The following is a 26,546-nucleotide window of genomic DNA, read 5'->3' as shown; positions in this document are numbered from 1 at the left end:
CCTCGACAAGTTTCCGAACGCGAGGGAAGCTCATGAAAGACGGGGAGCGGCATGGACGTTCGACGCCGATGGTGTCATGTCCCTCTTCGACGCGCTTTATCAATCCAAAACACGGTTACAACCAGCGGCTGAAGATATCTACACCCCTAGCTTCGACCATGTGGCCAAAGACCCAACCAAGGACGATATTGTCATCTCCGAGTCGGCCTCTCTGGTAATCATTGAAGGCAATTGGCTACTTTATGATCAAGAGCCATGGTGTCGAATAAAGACACTGGTTGATGAGACGTGGTTCGTCGACGTCGACATCGAGACAGCTCGCAACCGCATAGCTTCAAGGCATTTAAAGAGCAGGATTGAACCAACTTGGGAAGCTGCACTCCAGCGTGCTAATACTAATGACATACTCAACGGAGAGGAAATAAGGAAAAGGCTTGTAACACCAGACATAAAGGTTTGGAGCATTGATGAGAAGCGGGCAGCCAATACATAGCAGAGTGGTAACAAATGTGGTTTATATACTTGTGGTTTGGGGATATGTGTTCTCGGTTAGCTTATTCATTTTCACTTGTCATTCCCACATCGTAGGACCTCTCGAAGCACTGCAAGTTATTGCGACCACTCAACTGAGAACATTTAATAGACGCACTTATCGACTAGATGTAGGGTCACTTCCCACCAAGACATGCCTTTTATCGCCATGTGCCGAGACTTAACCATTGAGAAGAAATGGGATGGAAGAAGAAAGTATATCAAATCCACCCCTAACAGTGAGCAAACTACTTAAACGCAAGCAATATGTTTGATGACAGTCGATGGAACCCAACTGGGGAAGCTCTTCGGTAACATCAAACTGCCAGTCCTCGGCCGGTACACCCACGTTTAATCCCCACCCACGTGGGTTAGCCATCCCCAGATCCCTCGCTAAACCTTATCCTCCTTCACCTTCATCGCAGGGGCAGCCTTTGCGCCGACCATTTCAACACCGTCTGTGATGTTGGTTCGCTTGAAGTCCCTGGCCTTGGTTCCCTGAGCAAACAAGCAGTCAACCTCATGGAATGTCATTCCCTTCAGCTCTGGCAGTTTGAACCATGACCAAATCAGGCAACAGAAGGCCAGACCACCAAAGAAGAAGCCAATCTTGCCTCGCATGTTACCCTCATCCGGGTTGACCATGTAAGGAAAGCAGACCGTCATGAAGATGGTAGCAACTCCTTGTGCTGCGAGAGCAATGGCGATAGTCTTGCCACGCACACGAACAGCTGAGACTTCGCATAGGAAGACATAGGCCACAGGACCGATGGTGATGGAGTAAATGAAGTACCAGATGAGCATGACGACACTCTCGGCCCATGCGAAGCCAGGCCTGTTTTCATAGTTCGGTGCGCAGTCGAGAGCGCCAATGACGAACTGAAGAGCCGTTAGGATGGCAAGGCCGTAGACGAAGAGAATACGGCGGCCCAGGTACGAGAGTGTAAACCATGAGAGGATGGTTCCGAAAGCCCCGAGCCCTGTCATTCCCAGACTCATATTGAAGGATTGGCTTGTCGGCAATCCTCCCAACTGAAAGAAATAGGTGGCGTACGTGGCAAGATAGACTCCCGAGAAGACCTGGATGCAGATGACGCCGATCGAGATGTGTGTTCGCCTGCGGTTGCTACCCTTGAAGCAGTCCAGGTACTTGGAGCCCACCTGGATCTCTTGCTCGGCGCGGTCCGTCTCGATTATCATGGCGAGTGTTGCTTTGACGTCGACCGAAGAACTCGAGAGCTTCTTCAGGGCTCTTTCGGCTTCCTCGAGGCGACCCTGTCTTTGCAGCCACCAAGGGCTAAAAGAAAATCAGTATGCAAAAAATGAAAGATCATTTCATGTAGAGATGGCTAGAAAATGGGGGCAAGTCTCCAGAGAAATGACTATACCTTTCAGGGGCAAAAGGAAACCCGGCAACGATGATCAATGGCCACAGCCACTGCACAGCAAACGGGATACGGAAGGCCCATCTTGAATCAAGTTTCTGGGATCTGGCAACGGTTCCATTGGCCATCAACTGACCCCCTGCGAAGCAGAGATTGATCGAAGCCGTAACGACGCCACGGACCGCCAGAGGCGCAACCTCGGAGGCGTAGGCGGGTGCAATAGTGACAAAGACACCCAGGACCAGGCCAGCAAAGAGCTCGCCGACGAATAATACGGCGAGCGAGCCGGAGAAGAATTGTATAAAGACGCATCCGGTGATGGCAATTGTGCAGAGCCCGAATGACTTCTTGCGACCGATCTTCTCCATCAAAGATCCGGCGGTGAAGGCGCCGAAGATCTGACCGATGGGTGCGCCCATATTCAAAGCACTCTGCCACGGGGCGGCAATGTAGAATTCTCCATCGTGTTCGCGGCCGTAGGCCCTTTGGAATGCAGGTGTGGCAATCAGCTGGCCGATGAGCTGAGGATCGAAGGCCGTTCTGCCACGCAGGTCCATATCAGTCACTGGAATTTTTACCAGAACAGAACTTGGATTCGTACTCACACGATGATTCCCAAGGAGAAATAGGCAGCCCAGCCGATAGCTTTGGGATAGAGCCTCAAAGCTTGCCAGAACCCAAGCGAGTGCTCGTGGATAGTTGCATCGATGGCCTGATCATGGACGTCTATCTTGGCCACTGAGGAACGCCTTGGGGCAGCCTCGGGGTCACTGACGGCCTGGGTCATCTCGGGCAGTTCAGGAAAGCCTAATGGCAGTGGAAACCTAGATGTGATGTGCTGAGAAGGCAGTCGAGGAGTTCTGAGGGTGATGACTGGGAGGAGTGTACGCCATGAGACGGACTATCATGAGGTATATATACCTGTATACCACCCAGGCTGCGAGTACACTACGAACCACCTATACTCTTACATGGTGATGGTGGCTGATAACCTATCAGTCGGTCTAATTTTCTCCCCAGATAGGATCGTGCCATCGATCCTGGTGTATTTCACAGGTTCAGGGGGGTAGTCCAGGCAAGGTGACCTGGGGAAGCTTTGCACTAGCCCGCATGCGGCAAGCAGAGTGAGGGGATGGTGTTTTCTTGTTTTCCGGGGTTGGTCTCTTCGGCAATTCGGCAATGGGGCCGAAGGGATACAGAGGTCAAGAAAGGACTGGGAACTTGGAGAGCAGTGCAGTAGAACGTGCCCCTCATTCCCACGCACGCTTATTAGAAGAGCATATAATTAGCGGTTGATATTGAAGCCTTTAGTATGTAATCAGCATAGTTCATTATACTTACTCCATTATACAAAACTGTAAGGGTGTCACGGTATCGACGTTCGGAGCTCGACCAACCGCGGCTCGTCTCTAGCTTGCCCTCGGTCCTTCTCAGGCTAATGTCCGGCCAAGAGTTACCCCTCCTATTGCCCGGCCCTCCATCATCCGCAAGCTCAACGAGACCAGGAAAGGATTCTCATTCCGCAGACGAGGAGCCCTCTGCTATACGCAGAGGAGAGATGATTGCGCACAAATAGGGTTAAAGCGCCTATTCGAGGCAATAGCTCCACCATCGAGGAACAAACTTCCCGATTTAGCTTAGAACAATCATGCAGGTTATTCGTACTAGCTAGGAACCTCCCCTTAGGTGTTGGGCATAATACACCCTGCCCGCCAGCTGCTGACTCTTGTTGGTGATAACAAGAAGGTATTGAGTCGTTGTTATCTATGCGCAGCGTCAAAACCAATTATACCATGACGCCACCCAAGGTCGATATTGACCATATCTTGGGAAACTTAACCCTGAATGAAAAGGTAAGGCTTACATGCCTAACCACCCCCCATCTGCTCACCTGACGTTCACTCGTGTATTATTAAACTTTCAGATTTCTGTATGAAATGCATCTTGGCTAAATGTTGAGCGAATGCAGATCTCTCTCCTCGCTGGAGAAAGCGACTGGCAAACCGTGGGAATCCCTTCCAAAGGTGTTCCAGCCGTCAAGGTCTCAGATGGCCCCAATGGAGCACGCGGAGCCTCATTTGTGGACTCTACGACAGCAGCATGCTTTCCCGCGGCATGCTGCATCGCCGCAACATTCGACTCTGATCTCGCAAGAGATATTGGCGAGGCCATAGCTGAAGAAACTCGCTCCAAAGGCGCCAGGTGCTTGCTAGGACCGACTGTGTGCATCCATCGCCATCCGCTGGGTGGCCGCAACTTTGAGTCCTTCTCTGAGGATCCCTTTCTCTCGGGGAAACTCGCTGCTCAATACATCAACGGGCTCCAATCCCAAGGTGTGTCAGCTACAATCAAGCATTTTGCGGCCAATGAACAAGAAACCCAGCGTCTTACTGTCGATACTCTGGTTGGGGAGCGTGCATTGCGGGAAATCTATCTTCGACCATTTGAGATTGCAGTCAAGGAGGCCAATCCGTGGGCCATCATGACGTCTTACAATCTACTAAACGGTGAACATGCCGACTCCAACAAGTACTTACTCCAACAGGTTCTCCGGGACGATTGGGGCTGGGAAGGGCTTGTGGTTAGCGACTGGGGCGGCACAAACTCGACTGCAGACGCCCTTAACGCCGGGCTCGACTTGGAAATGCCTGGTCCAACAAGATGGCGAAAGCAAGAGGCCGTTCTTGAAGCGATAAAGGCCGGACAGCTTACACAAGGGACTATTGACCAGCGGGTGAAGCAGCTGTTGGCCTTCCTAGAACGGCTGGGATGTTTCCATGACCCTCGTATCCCGGACGAGCAGGCTATCAACAACCCGAGACACCAGTCACTTATTCGCGATGTGGGTTCTCGCGGTCTCGTCCTCTTAAAGAACGACACAAACATCCTACCGCTTAGGGCAACCGAATTGGACGGCAAGAAGATCGCTTTGCTCGGATACGCAAAGACGGCACTGGCTCATGGGGGTGGCAGTGCCTCGGTCGTTGCTCATTACAAGGTTACTCCTTGGGAAGCCTTGAAGAACGCACTCGGCGACCAAGTTGAACTTTCTTACGCAAAAGGTATGTCGCGATGCTGAGCTGAGGCACACAGCCTGTCGGGATCACAGTCGCTAATCTTGCATTTGCTCAGGTGCCGACACGCTTCGATACTTACCTCCAATCACTACAGGTGTCCTTGACTTGGATGGCAATCCCGGCTTCACGTACAAAAGATACGAGCCCAACAATCCTGTTCCGGTCGAGATCAAGCAAATGCACCCTGACTCGTTTGTCTCTGTCTTTGCCTCGGTCGGTTTTAGAGACTGTGACGTCAGCTTCGAAGGTCTATTTGAGGTCCACGAGACAGGGGAATACTACTTCTCGTGTGCAGGACTTGGGCCTAGTAAGCTCTTGATTGATGGTGAACTTGTTGAGGAGCAAACCGACAATTATCCAGATGCCATGGGTTTTATGTTTGGCGGCGCGTTTTCAACCCAGATCAAAGTCCATCTGGATGCCGGCAGAAAGTACAAGATTTTGGCACATACCTCTCCGCCAACCCCCAAAGAGGGCGAGGTTGAGGACATGGGTCTTCTGGAGGGACACGTTGGTCTGCAGGTTGGTTTCACGCCTGCTCCCCAGCTCGATCGGGACTATACAGCCGAGGCAGTGCGCCTCGCCCAGGAGGCCGACATGGCCATCGTCTTCACTGGGCATGAGCCGGTATGGGAGACTGAGGGCAAAGACCAGGTCAGCTTCCACCTTCCTAAAGATGGGAGCCAGGACTGCTTTATTTCCGCCGTGGCCGACGTCAATCCTAATGTTATCGTTGTGAACTCTACAGGAGTTCCCATCGCCATGCCGTGGCTTGTCAAGATTAAGGCCCTCGTCCAGTCGTGGTACCCTGGCCAAGAGTGTGGCAATGCGATTGCCGATATCCTTACGGGAAGAACTACCCCAGAAGGCCACCTACCTTGCACATTCCCTCGCGATATCCGCGATTGTCCCGCTTATGGAAACTTTCCCGGCCAGCAGTCAGTGAACAAGAAGTTGACAGTCACATACCAAGAAGGCGTCTTTGTTGGATATCGCCACTTCGATCTCCTCGCTCAAGAAAAGGTCAACTTCCCTTTTGGCTTCGGACTATCCTATACATCCTTTGACTTCCAAGACTTCAGCGTACAAAAGGTCGGCAGCAGCACACTCGATGTAAGAGTTCAAGTGACCAACACTGGCGCTGTGGCTGGTGGAATTGCTGTACAAATTTACGTTGGCAAGGAGAAGGCACCAAACACGGAGCCAAAGAAGCAACTTGCCGGTTTCAAAAAGGTTCGACTCCAGGCGCAAGAGTCGCACGCGGTACGGATTCTTATTGAAGACCGAGACTTTGCCACCTATGATGAGGTGGAACGTGGTTGGGCGGTGCAGGGAGGAATTTACCGTTTCATGCTTGGGAAATCAGCACAGGATATTGTCGCTGAGGTGAAAGTGCCCATAGAAAACAAGATATACAGCCGCCATCTTGGGTAGACTACGCGTAGAGCTAGCTACTCAGGAATATAGGCCAGAAACGCACTGCATTTCCAACTCTGTGCCAATTAGCATCTATAGAACTCTACCCTAATTTCCCCTCTTAAAATGCGCTGCGCATCCTATCAGGCCCGTCGAGTAAGAACGCGAAACGCGCCGCGTTTCTCACATACCGGGACCATACTAGCCCTACTTAGTTGAAGTAATCACGCATCTCCTGTTATTATTTCCTAAATACTCTATATATAGGTTAATATACTTAATAAGCAAGTATCTTAGATAAGTAAGTATTTTAAAAATCCCTTAACTTTTATTATTACTATTTAATTAATTAATTCTTTAGAGCCTAATATATTATATAATAATTATAAAGCTTAAATATTTCTTATTTTTAAGCGCTTTAAACTAACTTAAGATTAAGCCTTTAGCGTGCTATAAGTATATATATAGTCTCATAGAAAACCCTTAGCTACTAGTAAGAAGGTATTTAATTTAAATTTAATATTGTCTAGAAATTATATATATTACTTAATCTTGTCACGGCCATGACATAGGCCAGGCGGGGAAGCCTGGCAGAACGGTCTGACTAAGCAAGGACCGAGGGACTGAACTTCGTTCCTGAATGTCCTGGGACTAAGTGACAGAAACATTGGTCCTACCCTAGACCGAACCTCAGGACGATTAGTCTAAGTAAACCACACTAGTATATAAAATATAGTTACTGCACTTTCTTATGTAGTAGCTACCTTAGCTATTAATACAACTTGGTTATACTTAATACCTTTAAGTATATTACTAGATGTAATAGCCCTATTATTTAAGCACAGCGCGATTAGTCTTCCTACTATTATAAACCTAGTATAACTAGTTTATCCCTTAGGAATATATATAATTATTATAAATCTAGAAAAATAAATCTTTATATATTTTATTTTTAACTTAGATATATAAAGATTTCTCTCTTAGTTATAAAATATAAAAAAAATAATTTATTAATTATGTATTAATTATAATATAGTATTAATTAGTATATATTAAGTATTAAACTTTGTTAAGTAATACTTAGACCTTAAGATAGATTTTTTTTAAAAAAAATATTCTTATTAAAAAGCTATATAAAAACATTTAATTATTATTTATAATTAGTTTTAGCTTAAAATAAATATAATTATAAAATATAATATTTAATTAAATAATATTTATAGTTTTAATAAGATTAATATTTTTATAGATATATTTATAAATTAAAAAATTATTATAGGCTTAAAAAGATATTTAAAGCTATATAAAAGACTTATAATAAAATAGTCTTTTATAAATAAAGTTCTAGAAAAATAAGCTTATTAAATATAAGCCTAAGATTATATTACTCTATACTATAGCTTATATGCCTTCCTATAGTTAGCTTACCTAAGCTATATATGCTTATATAAGTAAGATATTAAGGAGTTATAATAATGCCCTTTAGGGCAATATTACCCTTTTAGGAAGGGTCACGTGACTTCGCACTTAGGGTTCTTATAGAGGCCGATAAGTCCGATAACGCTGTTCCCTTCTATAGGGTATTTCCTATCCGGTTTTAAATCTCTTAGTTTAAAACCTTTAAGGGTTTCAGCTTCTTCTAACTATAACCCGGCTTCTAGTAATCCGTTACTAGCAAAACTAAAATGGTTTTAGAGCCCTGAGTTAGAGCTATCCGGCGGTATAACTTTAATCCGAATCGGGCTAGTAGATTCCGGTTAATTAGCTATATAAACTATAAACCCTCTCTTAGAAATAGCTTCCTAGATCTTCAACCAATTCAACCAATAAGACTACCTATAAGAAGCTGGCCTTCTCCTTTATAACCTTATCTATTATTTTCCCCACTCTTATTACTCTATGATACCTTATCTAGCCAATCAGCTATTTATATGGACTGATTCCACTGCCTATTCTCCTCCTATTTTAGTTACCTACCCTATACTATTTTCAGACTCTATAGTCTCTATTTTTCAGTCTTTTACAGTTACCTACCCTATACTATTTTCAGACCTTATAGTCTCTATTTTTTAGTTCTTTACAAGCTAAAATTAATATAGCTTAGAAACTAGAAATAAAGTATAATTAATTAAGTAATTAATATAAAAAGCTAAGTACTTTAATTATTTCTTATTAATATAAGTTAATATTATATTACTAATTCGTACTAAAGAAGTATGCTCTTAGATAATTAAGTAAATATAATAAATTAAAATAGCTAGATTAATAATAAGATAAATATTAAATAAGTTAAATATTTTAATTAATATATAATTAATTAATTAATTAATACTTATTATCTTATAATTTTTAATAATTATAATAGTTATAAGTTTATTAAATTTAAGAAATATTATAAATAAAAATTATCTAGTTTTATATATTACCTTACTTATTTATTTTACCTTAGCCCTTTAGTTTTAAGTATTTAAATCTATAAAAATAAGCTTATAATTAAATATTTTATAATTTATATCTTAAAAGCTAAGTTTTTTATAGCTTTTTATATTATATATAAGGCTATTATAATAAAATATAATATTATTAAACTTATTATTAAAATTACTAGTATTTATATATATATATAAGCTAATATATATATATTTTATCCTTAATTAAATAAGTTTAATTAATTAAACTTATAAACTTCTATCTACCGCTAAGGCTAGCACTAAGCCTTAGCGCTAATTCTTTTTAGGTTTATAAAACTCTAATACTAACTCTAAGAATTAATCCCTTTAAAACCTATAATATGAATAACCTTTATTTCTTATTATAATTATGCCTATAGCTATATAGCTAAATCTTAGCTAGCTAATTTTTTTAATCCTCTTATTTAATATTATAAAATATATTAATATTAATAATAAAGATTATTAGCTATATCTTATATTAATTATTATTTTATAAGTCCTTAAATACGGTTTTATTTTTATTAATAATATTTTATTTTTTCTTTAACAACTTTTTAAAAGCCTTTAATAATATAAGCTTTTTTTTAATAAAATTAATCTTTATATTAATATTATAATTAAATAAAATAAATAAAATAAAAAAATATAATAAATAAAAATTATAAGTTTAATTTCTTTTAAATTATTAAGGTTTTTATTTAATATAATACTTTAATAACCTTGATATAATATTATTTCTTAGAGCCTACTATAAGTATTTTCTATGCTTTTATAAAGCTTATAGGCCTCCTTAGTAAGGTTATCTTAGTTATATTAAAAGGCATATTAATAGGTATTAGTGTAAGGATGTGGGGCGGCCGTTGAAGCCGCCTACCAATCGGGGTAACCCCGGCTAAATATCACGTGAGCAGGGAGCTCCTGAAACCTCTGCAGCCGAGCCACCGTGGGAGGCTCGGCAAGTTGAAGTCTTACACATAATAGAGACCTACCTTCAATCTATGATTTCACCCTAATCGAGCCATTGAGGCCCACTATCTTACAATTAGTTATATTACTTAAAATATTTAATTCAAAGTCTTTATATAAAATAGCTATTATAATTATTAATAGATAATTAATTAGTTAATCATACTTATTATTATTATTAATTATTATTAATTATTATTATTATTAATTATTATTATTATTAATTATTATTATTATTATTATTATTAATTATTATTAATTATTATTATTATTATTATTATTATTATTATTATTATTATTATTATTATTATTATTATTATTATTATTATTATTATTATTATTATTATTATTATTATTATTAATTATTATTATTATTATTATTATTATTATTATTATTATTATTATTATTTATTATTATTATTATTATTATTATTATTATTATTAGTATTATTATTATTATTATTATTTATTATTATTATTATTAACTATTATTATTATTAATTATTATTATTATTAGTTATAATTAAACCTCCTTATATAAGGATAATCAAAGTAATTTTAACCTCTTTAAGTAATTAAGAATTACAAAGATAATTAAAAGGTTAATATTAAAGGGGAGAGCTACTAATATAGGGATTAGATTTGAACCTTTTTAGTTAATTAAGATATAAGCTATTTATTATAAGTAGAGCTAATTTTAGTATATTATTAAAGCTATTAATAATTATATAGATATATCTTATTAATTTAGGCCTATTAATACCTCTAGCTTTAGGTATAAAGCTTTTATTTTAAACATTACTAAGATATTAATTAAGTTGCTTTAATTGCTGTTTAAGTAATATAAAATCAAAGAATAATGATAAAATAAAATATTAAAGGCTTTTAAAATAATTTATATTATCTTATTTAACTTAAAAAAATAATATTAAAGCTTAATATATAGCTATAGACTTTTATACTTACTAAAAAAGAGATTAAATTATTAACCCCTTAGGTATTAAAGACCTTAAAAATAAGTATTAAGGGTAGATCTTAATCTTAATTCCTTAGAGTTAATTCTTAAAGCTATATAATCTCGTATTGTAGGAATAGAAGTAATTATATATAAGGTTATCTTATTAATAGTGAGTTAGGAAAAATAGGTGCTAAGCCATTTTAGGCTATGAGGTAATTTCTTATATATAGAAAAGGAATTAAAGGCCTTTAACCTTTAATTATTATTATTTTCTTTAGAGGTTAATTTAGGAATAAGAAGGCTTTACAGTTTCTTTTTAGAAATAACTTTTATTATTATTAATTAGGTAATCTAAGTAATATAATAAAATTTTCTTAAGGGCTAGGGCTATTTATAGTTTTTAACTTTAAAGTTATATTTCTTAACTTCCCTATATAATTAATTAAATAATATATTAATTAAGATATAAAAAATATAAATAATTTCTTTATTTATTAAAACGAAATAATTATCTTAGCTAATAATAATAAGCTTAGTTTAAAAATAAAAAAGCTAATAATAAAGTTAATTAATTTAAAACCTAAAATATAGAAATAAGCTAATAAATCCTTAATTTTTATAGTTTTTAATAAAAAAGATTGGCCTTAGACCTTAAATAAGCCCTTAAAAGATTTATCTCTAAGGACCTTAAAATAATTATAATCTTTATTAAATAATAGCTCTAAGTATTAATAAAATAAAATCTTTATTTAAAACTATAAAAAATATAATTATAAGACAAAAGGTATTAAGTTTATTTAATTAAATAATAATTAATTATAAATAAAGTTAAATTAAAAATGAATATTTTTTTACTATTAAAAAAAGACCTTATATTTATAAAATAAAAAAATTTACATACTTAGATTATAATATTAAAAAAAAGCTTAAATAAAAAAATAAAAAAATAATAAAAAATAAAATATTTAATTAATTAATTTATAATAATAATAAGCCTAATATAATATTAGGTAAGATATAATAAAAATAATATATAAAATAAAAAAATAAATTTAATAAGGCTTTTTAAGAATTATAAAAATAAATATTAAAGCCTTATAAAGAGCTATAAGTTAAGAGAAATAAATATTAAGTTATTTTAGGCTATTAAGTAATTTCTTATATATAAAAAAGGAATTAAAAGCCTTTAACCTTTAATTGTTAATATCTTTTTTAGAAATTAATTTAAAAATAAAAAGACTTTAAGGTTTTTTCTTAGAAATAACCTTTATTATTATTAATTTATTAATTACTCTTATTATTTTATATAATATTTAATTTATAAAAAAGTATATAAAATCCCATATTTTAAAAATTATATAAAAAAAATTATATTTTAAGTTTTATTTAAAAACAATATATTATATTTCTCTAATAAAATCGCTAAAAATATAAAGCTTTTAAAAGTAAATAAAATACTAAGTTAATATAAAAGGATTTAAAGAATTATTTTATATAAAGAAATAATTATAATAATAATAATAAAAGAGTAATTAATTAAAGAAATATTAATATATAAGTAATAATTAAATTATTAAAAAAATAATAATTATAAAAAATTAATTTAATTAAGTATTTAATATTATAATAATTATAATAAGCCTAGCGATAATATAATAACTTATAAAATAATAATAAAAATATTTAAAAAAAATATTATTAGTAATTTAAATTAATTAAATAATTTATAGTATTTTTATTATAGTTTTAGTCTAAGAGATTAAGATTTTTAATATACTTATTTATTTAAGATATTTACTTATTAAGTATATTATAATAAATTTAAAAACTATTCTTAATTACTTTATTATATCTTATATATTTACTTATATAAATATTCTAATTTTTATCTTACCTAATATACTTAATCTCTATTATTAAGGAGAATAATACATTACTCTCTTATTAATATTAGCAAAGCTTTATAGCCTTAAGAAGCTTAGCCTATATTGCAACTTCCTCGAGGTAGCTATTATCTATACTAGATGCGGTTTTACTCTTTGTCTTAAGCATATTATTGGAAAAGGGCCAAAAAATAGGCAGGGATCACGATCACAACTAGCATCAGGCAGCAGGCTACTGCCCATGATATTAGAAGACTGAACACAGGTATAAGAAGCCTACCTTCGTCGCTCCCTTAGATAGAAGAAAGTAGCGACAAGTCTAATCTCTTCTGCCCGCACCCATGTTACACACCCCTAACTTCTGAGAGGGTGGCGTGTGACCTGCCGTACGGTATTCGGGCGTCGGCACAAGCGGCGCCTACTCGCAAGGCACTCATGGTTAGAATACGATCCATTTGGGCAACCTAATTACAAGAATATAGGTATTTCATCCGATCTCCTTTCCCACAGTTTAATCTTAGATAATACAACGTTATCGGACTGTTCCAATCCGTAATATCCGACCTGGCCTACCCCCAACTTGTCTTATCCGACCCAAAGATCCTGTAACATGACGATCCCTTTTCCTGGCTCGGAAATTTGCGAAGATGAGACAAAGATAGTTGTCGAAAGTGGCTACGTCCACGCTACCAAAGCATCAGGTTGGGCGGGAGGGGGAAGAACTGTGGTCATCGATGTTTGATGCTAGTTCATACACTCCACGCCTTTAGTGAAGGAGAACCGTCATCGATGATATTTGGGTGCATAAAGACTTGGAGTACGATCATGAAGCTGTGTTCACCTCGTTGAGCAGGTCCCAATCGATGATGGGGCCATTGAACTTGTGGCGGCGTTCAATATAGAGCAGGCAGATGAGCAGGAACAGACCGACGATGACGGGAGCGTTGCTACGACACCAGTTAGCAAAATCCCCAAACGGCAATGTGCGTTAAGAATATGTAACGAAGATGCTCACTAGTTCATTGCGTTGATTGATGTTGGGTTGGTCTGAGGTAAACAGAACACAACGCCAATGACAATCAAGAATACAACCGAGAAAGCGTTGACAGCGAAACCCCATCTGCCAAGATCGTATGCATGTCTCGGCAGCTTGTCGCGACCCTGTGTAAGCAGGATTGCCTGGGGAATAATGTATGAGAGGTTCAGAGTGAGGCACATTGCGTTGATGATCGAGTTGAAGGCTGCCGTGCTTGCAATGTAGATTAAACCGTAGATGGCGCAGAACACAGCAGAGAGGACAGTTGTTCTCCAAGGGATGCCACGCTTAGGATCGATGTGCTGCCAGTAGGTTGCAAAGGGAAGACCTTGCTGTGGACTGGTTAGCGGTTCCCAAGTCTCAAAGTCGCTAATTCTCACTCACGTCACGGGCGAAGGCCCAGGTAATACGGCTGCAAGTCACCCACTGACTAGGAATGCATGCTGAAAGGGTAGTTAGCGAACGCGTACCCGTACCTCGCGTCAAAAGCTCACTATAGTACAGAAAGGTCAGGTATGCTTGCAGAGCGGTTGCAGCTGACCTGCTTCCAGTGGCTTGGTAGAAGACTTCGAAGCTGGGAAGAAAAGAACTCTGGACGGCTTCCATATCCTTGATGCAAAAGAGTATAGCAATAGTCCACGGGATCACAATGATAACACCCATAGCCATAGACATGTTCCTGGACAGATGGTCAAAACCTTGCTTACGATCGGCGACTTGGTTAACTTACAGGACCTGGGGAAGCTTGCGGCCGGGGTTGGGCAGCTCTTCGGCGATATGGGCAACCGCGCCGTTTGCAGAGTAGCAGTACAGGGAAGCAGCAATTGACAGAAGCCAACCTGTTCCCGTATTCCAGCCGCTGATGCCGCGGTTCTCGAGCATGATTGATCCAGGGGCATAGTCGCCATCAGCCATTCCCAAGCATAGTGCAATGGTGAGGACCATACCAATCAGTGAAAAGCCCGTGGCGGATTTGGCCATGTAGTCGATATATCTTTGCTTGATCGTGTAGATTGGAACGACTATTGATGGAAATTATTAGCTTGTGAAAGGTCCCTGATATCGAGGACTTACGCGACAGAAGGATGACGCCGATGTAGCAGAGATAGACCTGGTACCGTTCCTGTGCAAAGTCCGGAAACCAGGCGACAGCACAACCAAATGCTGATATAGCCGTGTATATAATACCAGAGCAGGTACCAATCCACCAGGCAATGATGGTGATGCAACCCGTTACGTAGGCGGCGAAGTTTCGGGTCTTGGTCGGAGCGAGGATGTAAACGAAGTGGTACTGGCCACCGGATGATGGAAACGCAGAGCATAGCTCGCCCAGGCCAAGGAAGACGATCCATTGAACAGCAGCAGCGATAAGGACGGCAAATAAGGCGGTCACGCCGCCTCCGTAGACGAGTACGAGACCAAATGTGGATGCGTATGTAAGCCACGAGTTCGAAATACTGGCACCAAGCGCATGTCAGTCGGATCCCTGCGTATCGTAGTGAAGAAACAAACCTGTATGCCAGGGAAATGGCACCTAGCCAGGAGAAGGAACGTTCGAGTTCTGATTTGTGACCCTGAGCACGAAGGCGTCTTTCGTCAAGATCGACAAGGGACCCCTTCTCGACGGAGGGAGCCCGGTCGATGTGCCTGGCACCGAGGTCTTCGGATGATTTCTTGTCCATGGCGTTGATTGTTGTCGATTGTTGGGAGTGTGCAGAATGAAGTCTTGTTTACATGGGGAACTTGTGACGGATTATCTAGTAAATATTAATACCCGAGGAGAAGGGCGTGCTTGTGCTGAGGAGGGGTCACTGGGCTTCCATCTATCCGCACACTCTTTGCCCCATTCGGGGTAGAACTCTGGAAGGCTAGGTGTGACAGACCAATGGAGACGCTTGAGCTTATTCCCCAAGCAGAAGTAAGCCTTAGAGTGTAGGAGCCCCAGGGGGGTAAGCTTTAGACCAGCTTCCACCAGCTCAACAAGACATCCCAGCATTTGCGGCACGGCCAGATAAACAATCCGGTGCTGAGCTGCCTGATTGTGAGACTGCTATCCTGGTATCACGCTAATTATAAGTGTTACTACTACTTGCAGGATAGCGCGCACTGTCCCCAATCTGCGGGCGAGTGGATTTGTACCCCAGCTTGGCTAATGCTGCGCCGCGATCTGGATCGAAATCTTGGGGGTGAGCTAGGGTTACGGCTGGGAAAGAACTTGTTGAGTGCAGGAGTCGAGACCAGCGGTTCCATCAGATGAGAGGCCCCTGCGTTGTGAATCAACCCGGTTCTGCGTTGCAAGCCTGCCAGCCGGTGCACCTGCTTGATTGCTACAATTGCGATCAAGGCTCAATCTTTGGCTCTGTGGCGTAACGGAATAGGTGCCCGTTACTATGACTGTCGTTACAAAATGGGGGAGGAGAAGGGCACAGTGATGATGGCTACTTATGGAAGGTCTCTCTAAATTAGCCAAAGTCTACGCCTTCCTAATTACCTGATTAGGATATAATAAACTGCCCTAGCATCCACAGAGGAGATGACTGTAATAAATAACTAATATCCTTGGGCGTGAAGAAAGAGATGATTACTTAATATATGCTGGTAAAGACGTCTGCTTAAGCATTGTGGAAACACAATCGTCACACATCGCGGATTGGGAGTGGTTTGGTTACGCGGCTCGCTTAAGCCGCCAAGGCCCACATGATCCAACGTGCATCCACTGCTTGAGGCAGCTCACAGCCTGTTAGTAAGTGTTGAACAGGAGCCATATGCTGGGGTGTCACGTGCGGGTCAGGGGCCCTGACATTACGCACAGAACCAGCAGATCATTCAGGGGCAGACATAAAAAACAACAATATAACATGAATGCACTGATTTGGAATCAACGGACCGAATACACGTACTATCTGACAGTAAACGCTGGTTGGAGATTGTGTCGGTGGCGGCATTAGTAGAGACATATAATACAGGGTTAAATTTATTGGATTAGGGCCTATACAATAGCTCAGAAGGTGGTCACGTGACTTTAATGGCCGGCCGGGTTATCTCTGGCTCTTCGGCGGGCTAGGCCTAATTAAGAAGGCTATATCACGGCCTAAAAGGGAAAAAGGAAATTATTATTAAAAATCATAATATAAGTAATATATATAGATAAAAGTAATTAACAAGGATAGCCCTGATCTATAATAAATTTAATATAAATAAAGCTTATATATATAATAAATAAGTTAAATATATAAGCGAGCTAGATACTCTAGTATTTTCTAGTAATAAGTATATATTAAAAGTATCTAAAAATTATTAAGTAAAACTAATAATTTTTAAGCACTTTACCTATTTTGCCTAGCTAAAAAGTATTAAAGTATCTACCTTATATAATAGTTAAGGTTTTTATTATAAAATAAGGCTATTTATATTAATTGCCTTAGATTATATATATTACTCATTTTTACTTCTAAGATAGTTTTCTTTTTCCCTATTTAAAATATAATAAGGTTCTTTTAATTAGGCCTAGTTTCCTTAATAAGCCAGAAATTATTTAACTAAATAATAAAAATATATAATTACCTTTAAAGCTATTATATAAGGTTTAGTTTCCTAGTAACTGAATTAAGCTACTATTTATATTTATATATTATATTTATTATTTTTATACTTTAACGCTTTATTTAAAATTATATTAATAAACTTCTTATTAAACCTTAAGTTTATTTTATTTTTATTCCTTAATTTCTTTTTAAAAAAATTAAAACGTTATATTTTTTATTTATTAGCTTTTTATTTAAACTTATTTTAAATAATAAAAAAGTTTTTATAAGTATATTATTACGTAAAAGAGAATGTAGGCCCTGATAGCCTATACCCCTAGGCTATTAGGCTAAAAGGTCTGCCATGCCTGTCTTAGTTAACAGATCACAGCGTAATCAGGCCCTACAGGGCTATAAGCCACAGGGGCCTAAGATATACCTCTTTTTAATATAATTAATTAAGGAATATTTTATCTTAGGTATATCAATTAATATAATTAATTAATTTTATTAAGTATTTAAGTTTTTTTTTTATAATTTAATAAAATACTTCTTAGTATTATTATTAAAGGCTTATTTTTTAATAAATAAAAAGTAATTAAAAATAATTAAATTAAATTTTTTAAGATTTAATAAGTGCTTAGAAACTACTAACAGCCTCTTTAGGTTTTATAGCCTTAGTAAGTTAATATTATTAATATATTATAATATTTTTAAAGAGTTAATTTTCTTTAGGCTAATAAATTATATAAGTATTATATTATATTATAATATTATTTTATAACTTTATAGTACTTAAATTAAGAATTAAAGTATTATGAGATGCTTTACTTATACTATAAAATGCCGTTAGTGAGATATTTTAATACTAAGAGACCTATTAAGCTCCTAATATATAAATTCTATTATAAGGCTATAAATATAAATATTTAAAAATATATATAAATATATATAATCTATTAAGGAGTAATTATTAAAAGGCATTATTTATAGAATACATTAAAGAATCTATTAATTTTATATTAATTTATACTAAAACTCTCTATAGGCTTTATAAAATTCCTTCTTATTATATATAAAGATTAAAAGATTAAAATAATTTTAATTATTATAAATAAATATATAAAATATATTATCCCTTATTATTAATATTATAATAATAATAATAAACCTTATTGAGCTCTTGTATATAGGAATAAAGCTATATTACTATAAAAGCCTTATTATATATAAGGTCCTTTATAAATAATACTTTAAAAAAATAAGCTTATAAGATATAAGCCTAGAACTTTACTATCTTATAATATAACTTTTATATTTTTATATAATCTGTTTACCTAATTTAAATATACTTAGAAAAATAAAATATTAAAAAATTATAATATTATCTATTTTAGGCTTTATTACTTTTTAAGAAAGATTTTATAATCTTAGACTTAGGGCTCTTATTAAGCCTAATAAAACTAATAAAGTTATCTCTTTTTATAAGGAACTTTTTATTAAGTTTTATATATCTTATTTTAAAACCCTTAGGCATTTAGTTTCTCTATATTCTAACTTAGCTTTTAATTATTTGTTTTTAATATATATAATATGCTTTTAAAGCCTAGAATTAAAGCTACTTAATACTATAACATTTATTTAAACTAAGCTAAGAGATCTTAATTAATTAGCTATATAAGCTATAAACCTTTTCTTAAAAATAACTCCTTAGATCTTTAATAGATTTAAGTAATAAAATATTAATTAAAGCTTATTTTTTATATTTTAATCTTACTTTTTATTTTTTTTTATTTTTATTATTTTATAATATCTTATTTTATTAATTAGTTTTTTATAAGAATTAATTTTATTATATATTCATTTATTATATGTATTACTTACCTTATATTCTTTAAGAACTTTATACTTTTTATTTTTTAGTTTTTAATAATTTTAAAACGCTAGAGGGAATTATTATAAATTAAAAGCTTATTTTTATTAATTAGTTTTAATTAAAAGTGTATTATATATTTTAGATTAAATAAAGGCTTTTAATAATATTTTACTCTTAAACTAATATCTAAATATAATATATAAATTATATTATAAAATATTTCTTATAATATTTTATAGTAAATTACTTAGAAAGGTAGCCTAAGCTCTTGTTAGTAATATAATTAATATATAATATAATATTTAATAAGATAATACATATCTTTTTAAATAATATATTTATAAGCTATAAGCTAGAATTTTAATTACCCTTAAATAATAGTTTATAAGAGTACTAATTATTATAGATAAAAATATACCTAATATATTTATACAAGATTAAAAAAGACCTTTAATAATCTTAATAAAATATTTTTAAAAAAAAAAGTAAAATATTATAATTTCTATTAAAAATCTAGAGTTTTTAAATATAAAAACATAATAGCACTATTTATTAGAAAACTTAAATTAAAAACAAAATAAAAAAGCTATTACTTAGATATATTAGACACTTTGAAGTCCTTAAGAAGATTTAGATGTAAGATTCTTACCTTACCTTATTATATAAATACTCTTAAGTTTATAATATTTTTCTATTAGCCTCCTTAACCCCTAGGTATAATATTAAAGATAAGACTAAAAAAACTTATTAATACCTAACTATAACAGAAATAAGAGAAAATATATAATTAGGAGAATTAAATAAGAAAAGGAAATCAAGGAATAAACTTATTATTTAATTAGTTAAAAGAGATACCTAATAAAACATACATAATTAATAATAGAAATAGTATAGAATATATATAAAAAGCTATAATTAAATACTATAAAATTTTAATAAAAATAAAATAAAAAAGAAATAAAGATATAAGTAAATATAAGAGAAAATATACTAAGAAAATAAAGAATAGAAATAAGTAATACTTATAATAAATATTTATAAACTTAATTAAATTATTAAACTAAAAAATAAACTATTTAAACTCTTAAAATACTAATGAAATTATATTATATAGCTAATAACTTAATATTTATAAGGGTTAATACGCTCTTACTTTTACTTAAAGAGTATAATTAATAATATCTACTATAAGCTAATATTATTATTAAGGTAGATAATTGCCTTAATATTATAATAAAAGATAACTTATATAATTACGTAAGCAATATACCTAGTATTAGAGAAATAAAAGAAATTTTAGCATAATATTAATAAACCTAAGTAATATTTCCCCAGGGAAATATTATTAAAAATGTAAGAAATCTTAAGAGAAAGGGTATATTAATAGTAAGTATCTTAAAAGGCTTAGATATAATAATAAGCTAAGTATAATATATATTAGTAATAATATTATATATAGTAATAATTTAGTATATATTAAGTAAAAATTAATAAAATATAATAAAAAACTAAAGAAAATATAACTTATATATATAAATATTTTTATTTTAATAATATACTATTTAAAATAATAAATAATCTTAAGAGAACTAAAAGCTTAATAAAAATAGCTTAAAAATAATTATAAAATAAAAAAAAATAATAAAGTTAAAGAAATAATAATTAATAGTATTATTATTAATAAGACTAAGGTAAGTTAATTCCTTCCATATATTATTAATATATAATTATATTTTAAAGCTTATACATATTACCCTTAAGAATTATAACAGGGCTCTATTATAAATTAGCTAAGGTTTTATTAAAAACATATATTAAGATATAAGGCTAATATATATTTACTTATAATAATTATTGCTATTTTTATTACATTTAATATGAAAAAAATAATATCTTTATAACTATACTTTATTAAAATATTTTTAAAAAGATATATAATAAGGTTGTTAGAGTTAATAAGCTTAGCCTTATTCTTTTATAGTTTAAGAAAAATACTTTATATATTAAGAACCTGTATTAATAAGATTAACACAAGATATATACCTAGTCTTCTTATAAAAAGAATATATATTAATCAAGAAGTAATAAGAAAGTAAGAAGGCATTATTAAAAAATACTAATAGAAAATAATACTATAATAAAGTTAAACTTAAAAAACATATAATAAAGAAATTCTTATATATGATTATTTTATTAATAAGGTTAAATGCCTTATAGATAATAATAAATTACTCTATTATTATTATAATAAATATAGTAAAAATAAGCTTTGTTATAAAGAAAAATAAAGCTATTTTTATTAATAGTTATTAGTGATTTAGTATTATTAATACAGTTTTATAATATAGATTTATTCCTAGCTAGAATAATTAAAATAAAGGCAGGAGATAATTATTACATAGCTTAATTTAAGCCTATGTATTAATAAGCTTATATGCCCTAGGTTTTTTATAATGGGGTTATTTAAAGAAATACTTTATTATTTACTATAGCTATAATTATCTTAGTTTTAATAAGCATTAATATAGTATAACTATTTTATTTAGCTAGCTTTATATAACCTAAAAAGTTATAATAATATTAAATATAAATAAAATTATATATCTTATAAAATAATAAATAAAATGCCTTAAGGAATTTAATAAATCTTAATTATTTTTTTATATTTTTAAAAGTTTATTTCTCTTATTATTATAATAATATTATATTTACTTATACTTTTCTTATTAATAACTTAATAAAAAATTAAATAATTTTAATATATTTAATTAAATAGTTTTATATATCTTATTTATCTTTTATTATTAACTTATAATAAACAAGCTCTATGTATAATAATTTTACTTAATTAATAAATAAATTATTATAAAATATATCTTTTAAACCTTTAATATTATTTTTTTAAGCTTTTTATTTTTTAATAAATATTATTTATAAAAGCTATATATAAAATTATAAGTTTAAAAATAAATTCATATTAGGTTTAAGATATTATTAATCCTTTAATTATTATTTATATTTATATTAAATAAAAAAAAGTTTGTTTTAAAAAAGGTATTACTTAAGACTTATATAAATAATCTTTTATTAATAGCTATTAAGCTAGTTTTAAATTTTTTTGGTTTTTTTATATTTAATAAATTATATTTTAAAAAAAAGCATACTAAAATATTAAGCTTATTAGTAACTAATAGGTTAATATAAACTTATAAGTCTTAATATTTATATTTAAGTTAATATTTAATAACTTATTACATTTTTTATATATTTAATAAAATCTTTATAATTTATATATAGTATAACTTAATAAATATTTTTAAAAAAATAATATAGAAAATAAAAAAATATATAAAATTATTAAAGTATAATATAATTTAGCTATATTTTATTAATTTTATTAAATTAAAATTTAGTCTTATAATATATAAAGGTAAGTTAAGATAATATAATAAAAAAATATAATTTTATATATAATTAAGCTATTATATTTAATATATTTTAATATAAGTATTAATATTTAATAGGCTTTATAAGTACTTTTATACTTAGTATCTTACTTTAATATAGTTTTTTTTTATTATAGTAATAAAAATAATATATTTTCTTAGAAATTTATATAAATAATATAAATTAAATATATCTATTATAATATATATTTTCTTACTAAAGAATATAAGTTTATTAGTGCTATAATATTAAAATACTATATAATCCTCTTATAATTTATTAACTTGATTAAGGTTAAATCTTTAAAATATATTATAATACCTTAAATATACTAAATAACTTAATTAAATTACTAGGATCTAGATATATTATAAAATTAAAATATAAATAAATATATAAAGTATTTTATAGAAAACTAAAAAATTAATATTATAAAGTCCTTAAAAAATATAAAATAAGTAATAAGTATAAAAGATAAATAAATAATAAAATTAATGTTTATAAAAAACTATTTAATTAAATAAGATATTATAAACTAATAAAAATAAAAAAAGTAATAAATAAGATTAAAAAAATTTTTTTTTAATTAATAATTTTTTTATTTATATTTATTAAAAATCTAAGAAATTATTTTTAATACAAAGTTTATAACTTATATAATTAATTAATTAAAATCTCTAAGCCCAATTTATATAATTATATTATTATATAACTTTAACTATAGGCTTTAAAATCTTATTAGATTTATTAAGAATAACTAAAAGCTAAGTTATAATATAAAAATATTAAAACCCTAAGGATTTTATACTAATATATATAAAATTTAATAGAAAAAACTATATAAGAAAAAATAGCTTTATTAGCTTTATTAGCTTTATTAACTTTAATAAGAGCTCTAAGTTTAATATTATATAATCATTTATAATAAAGTATTAAAGCCTAATAAAAGTAATAGTATAACTCTTTAATATGTTATTTATCTAAGTATAAATAGCTTAAGAAAATAGCTTATAAGAAAATATAAAAATTATATTATAAGGTAATAAAATCTTTAGCTTACATTTTATAAGTATATTTCTTTAAAATCTTATTTATAATGAGTCTTTTATATATTTATAATTAATGTATTTAATTAAAATAATTAATATAAAACTTAAAATATTTATCTAATATTTAGTTAATTATAGTAACTTAAATATCTTAAATATTAAGTTATTTATAATAAAGGTTTTTAATATAATTAATTTATTTTTTTATAAAGTTTATTAATAAGATTATTATTTTATATAATATTTTAAAACAAATTATAGTAATACTTAATAAATTTAAAAAAAAAGCTTATATAATTTTAATATTAATAATTCTTGCTTAATCTTTTTTATAAAATAAGTTATATTAAGTAAAAGAATTAAAACCTTATCTCAACTATATAGAGCTACCTTAGGTATAAGAAGGAAGTTATAAATTTTTTCTAAAAAACAAAAAAATTATCCTATTAAGTAAAATAAACTTTTTTTTAAATTAATATAAAAATATTATAATAAAAGCAATATAGTATAGGTCTTAGTTTATAAGTACCTTCATTTCAGGCTAAATATAACATAATTGAAAATTCATATTTTATATAAGAGGAGTAAATTCTAGTTATCTATGAGGTAGGGTTATCCATTAGTGGGCCCTGGATGGTAGTCCGTCACTAGGCTTCCCCTCACCTACTAAACAAACGTGGCTGCGCCGCCTGAACCCAAAGGCTTCTCGGCCAATACGGCTCGAAGTCACCCGAGCAGGGGGGGCGTGTATTAGGTCATCTCGATTAGTGGCGCCTTCTAAACGAAAAGAGTCCCCCGCTTCCAGCTCCTTTTTTCATAGGGCACCTCTACGACACATCATGGCAGCATCAAGGAGCCATGGCCATCCATGCTCCCACTCCGGCAGCGGTACTTATCAGCGAGTGGCTGCTGCTCTCCATCGCTGCGGCCATGATCCTCGCCCGTCTGTGGCTGCGACTCAGGATAAACCGCCAGAGACTTCTGCTCAGCGACGTCTTCATATGTCTAGCGTGGTTCTCTGCCGTGGCCTCCGCATCGGTCGACGTCTACTTGAAGTGCGTGGGTGTCCTCCGCCAGGATGAGGATGCCTTCTTGCAGATATACGATGGTGACCCCGAAACCCGGCAAAGTGCATTACTGGTCTTACCCCCGCCCCCCTCCCACCTCCAAAAATGATCAACTCAGAACTGATGTTGGAAGTCATTACTTGCTCGGACTGACGATCTTGTAGTACTTTTGGGCTGGTGCCTTCGCTTTCTTTACGGCCTTCTGGTGTAGTAAAACGGCCATCTTGGCCTTCTACCTACAGATCTTTCCCCCGGTCTTTCGGATCTACAGAATCATCATATGGCTTGTCATCGCGTACTCGGCTTCAGGATATATTGTGGCCATGGCGTTGAACTTGTTTTTGTGCTGGCCATTGCAACGAAACTGGTACGTCGGCCAGGAATAGAACTAAATGCCTACCTGAATCTTGCTCGAGGCTGAAATGAGCTTACAGGGCTACCGACCAAACTGCTTGTATCGCAGAAATACAAGTCAAAATTGGCTGGAGGGTTGGGTGGGCTCTACACTTCTCCTCCGACGTGATCAGTGAGCAAGCGAGCGAGCTCTTCTCTTCCCTTGACCACCTTCCAAGATGGGCTTACATAAATTGTCTAGTATTCGTGCTCCCCTTTATGATATTGCGTAATCTTCGGATGGACAAGATGGTTCGGTTTGGAGTATACTGTACCTTTGGGCTAGGCGCTATCAACATTATATTCTGTTTAGTACGATTCCTGGTGATCGAAGTTTCGACAGATCTCGACAGTGGAAAACTAGTACCATTGACCCTTCTTGGTAGGCCGAGTATTTTCATCCTCTATTCCCCTCGCTCCTCATGCAAAATTCAAGGTTATGCACGAGCTGCCCGGGTGGTTTCCACGACGTGTCTAACGAAACACGAAAACCAGACGCGCTGACTTTGCCATGCATAGAGCTTTGGAGCAGCAACGACTGCAACATAAGCGTTATAATTGCCTGCATGCCGGCTCTTCGCCCTTACTTACGCTTGATACATGCGCGCTATCAGTCGCGCTTTGGAATAACCATATCAAGTGGCCCAACATCAGCCCCCCGAGGTCCGCAAATAGTGCCTAGGGCCCATCCAGATACGTTGGAGTTATATACTGTTACCCGCAGCGTTGATTGGGAACGTGAGTTGCCAGCGGACCAAGCGAACACCTCTGGCGAGCCGGGCATGAGCGACGACACGGCCAACGTAATCTCAAACAATCCTGGTGAAAGGCAGAGCAAGCATACAGGAAGCCAGGTGCGGCTGGTGTAGGTTGGTGAGTTATAGAGAACGGGAGAAAAGGGTCCATAGCCTAATAAACCCCCAAGCGTCTGCGTACTCGATTTATAACTTAGGACCGTAGAAACTCAAGAAACTGATAGTCTTGGCATTTCCACTTTTGCCTCGCTTATGCAAGATCAGACCCAATCTGATCCATTCACAATTGCAGTTGGCTTTCTCATATCGATCTATTTGATAATACATGTTGGCTCATGGTGGGGCAAGCCCCAAGGCGATCCAACTAAGCTTGCTTCGTTGGCCACAAAATTCTGGGACAGGCCTTTACAAAGCACCATCTCGATCCCCTCCCGTTCCTAGGCGAAAATACGGCCAAATTTGTTCCTCGTTGGTAGTAATACGTCCAGCTAGATTGTGAGTATACAGGCCAACGTCAAGGCGGCCTGGGAAGTCCTCAGGTCCCGTGCCACAGCCGGGCAAGGCCGCAAGGCCGCCAGTTCAAGCAGGAAGCCTCTGACGGTCAGGAAGGCAGCCGAGCTGTACAAAGCTTCATCTGTGGCAGCAGTGCAAAGGGAAATTACGAAGCTCGAGTCTCCAAGGCTTCCTCAGCCGGCTGGCCGGCCAAAAGCTCTCACCGACGAAGAAGATG

The 26,546-nt window shown here is 33.6% G+C and overlaps 2 protein-coding genes and 2 pseudogenes across 4 annotated transcripts, besides 2 other annotated features; 2 read left to right on the top strand and 2 right to left on the bottom strand.

Moving 5' to 3' along the window:
• Positions 1 to 924: 924 nt before the first annotated feature.
• Positions 925 to 2,703, bottom strand: NCS54_00867700 (MFS domain-containing protein; the record flags this gene model as incomplete). Its single annotated transcript, XM_053154052.1, has 3 exons — positions 925 to 1,828; positions 1,920 to 2,456; positions 2,522 to 2,703. 3 exons carry the CDS (start codon positions 2,701 to 2,703, stop codon positions 925 to 927), a joined length of 1,623 nt encoding a protein of 540 aa, XP_053010027.1.
• Positions 2,704 to 3,709: 1,006 nt separating this feature from the next.
• Positions 3,710 to 6,427, top strand: NCS54_00867600 (Beta-glucosidase; the record flags this gene model as incomplete). Its single annotated transcript, XM_053154051.1, has 3 exons — positions 3,710 to 3,769; positions 3,886 to 4,978; positions 5,049 to 6,427. 3 exons carry the CDS (start codon positions 3,710 to 3,712, stop codon positions 6,425 to 6,427), a joined length of 2,532 nt encoding a protein of 843 aa, XP_053010026.1.
• A 7,065-nt stretch (positions 6,428 to 13,492) lies between these two features.
• On the bottom strand, positions 13,493 to 15,429 carry NCS54_00867500 (annotated as a pseudogene). The gene is made up of 7 exons: positions 15,218 to 15,429; positions 14,780 to 15,162; positions 14,436 to 14,727; positions 14,200 to 14,384; positions 14,090 to 14,148; positions 13,685 to 14,037; positions 13,493 to 13,616 (listed from the first exon to the last, which is right to left on the bottom strand).
• Positions 13,493 to 15,429: a sequence feature.
• An 8,994-nt stretch (positions 15,430 to 24,423) lies between these two features.
• NCS54_00867400 lies at positions 24,424 to 25,930 on the top strand (annotated as a pseudogene). Its single transcript has 4 exons — positions 24,424 to 24,741; positions 24,833 to 25,035; positions 25,103 to 25,443; positions 25,581 to 25,930.
• Positions 24,424 to 25,930: a sequence feature.
• Positions 25,931 to 26,546: the final 616 nt, after the last annotated feature.

This window comes from Fusarium falciforme, chromosome 6 (genome assembly GCF_026873545.1).
Source record: "Fusarium falciforme chromosome 6, complete sequence".
Lineage (NCBI taxonomy): Eukaryota > Fungi > Ascomycota > Sordariomycetes > Hypocreales > Nectriaceae > Fusarium > Fusarium falciforme.
The sequence above is the reverse complement of the archived record's forward strand: the minus strand, read 5'-3'. Positions and strand labels throughout refer to the sequence as shown.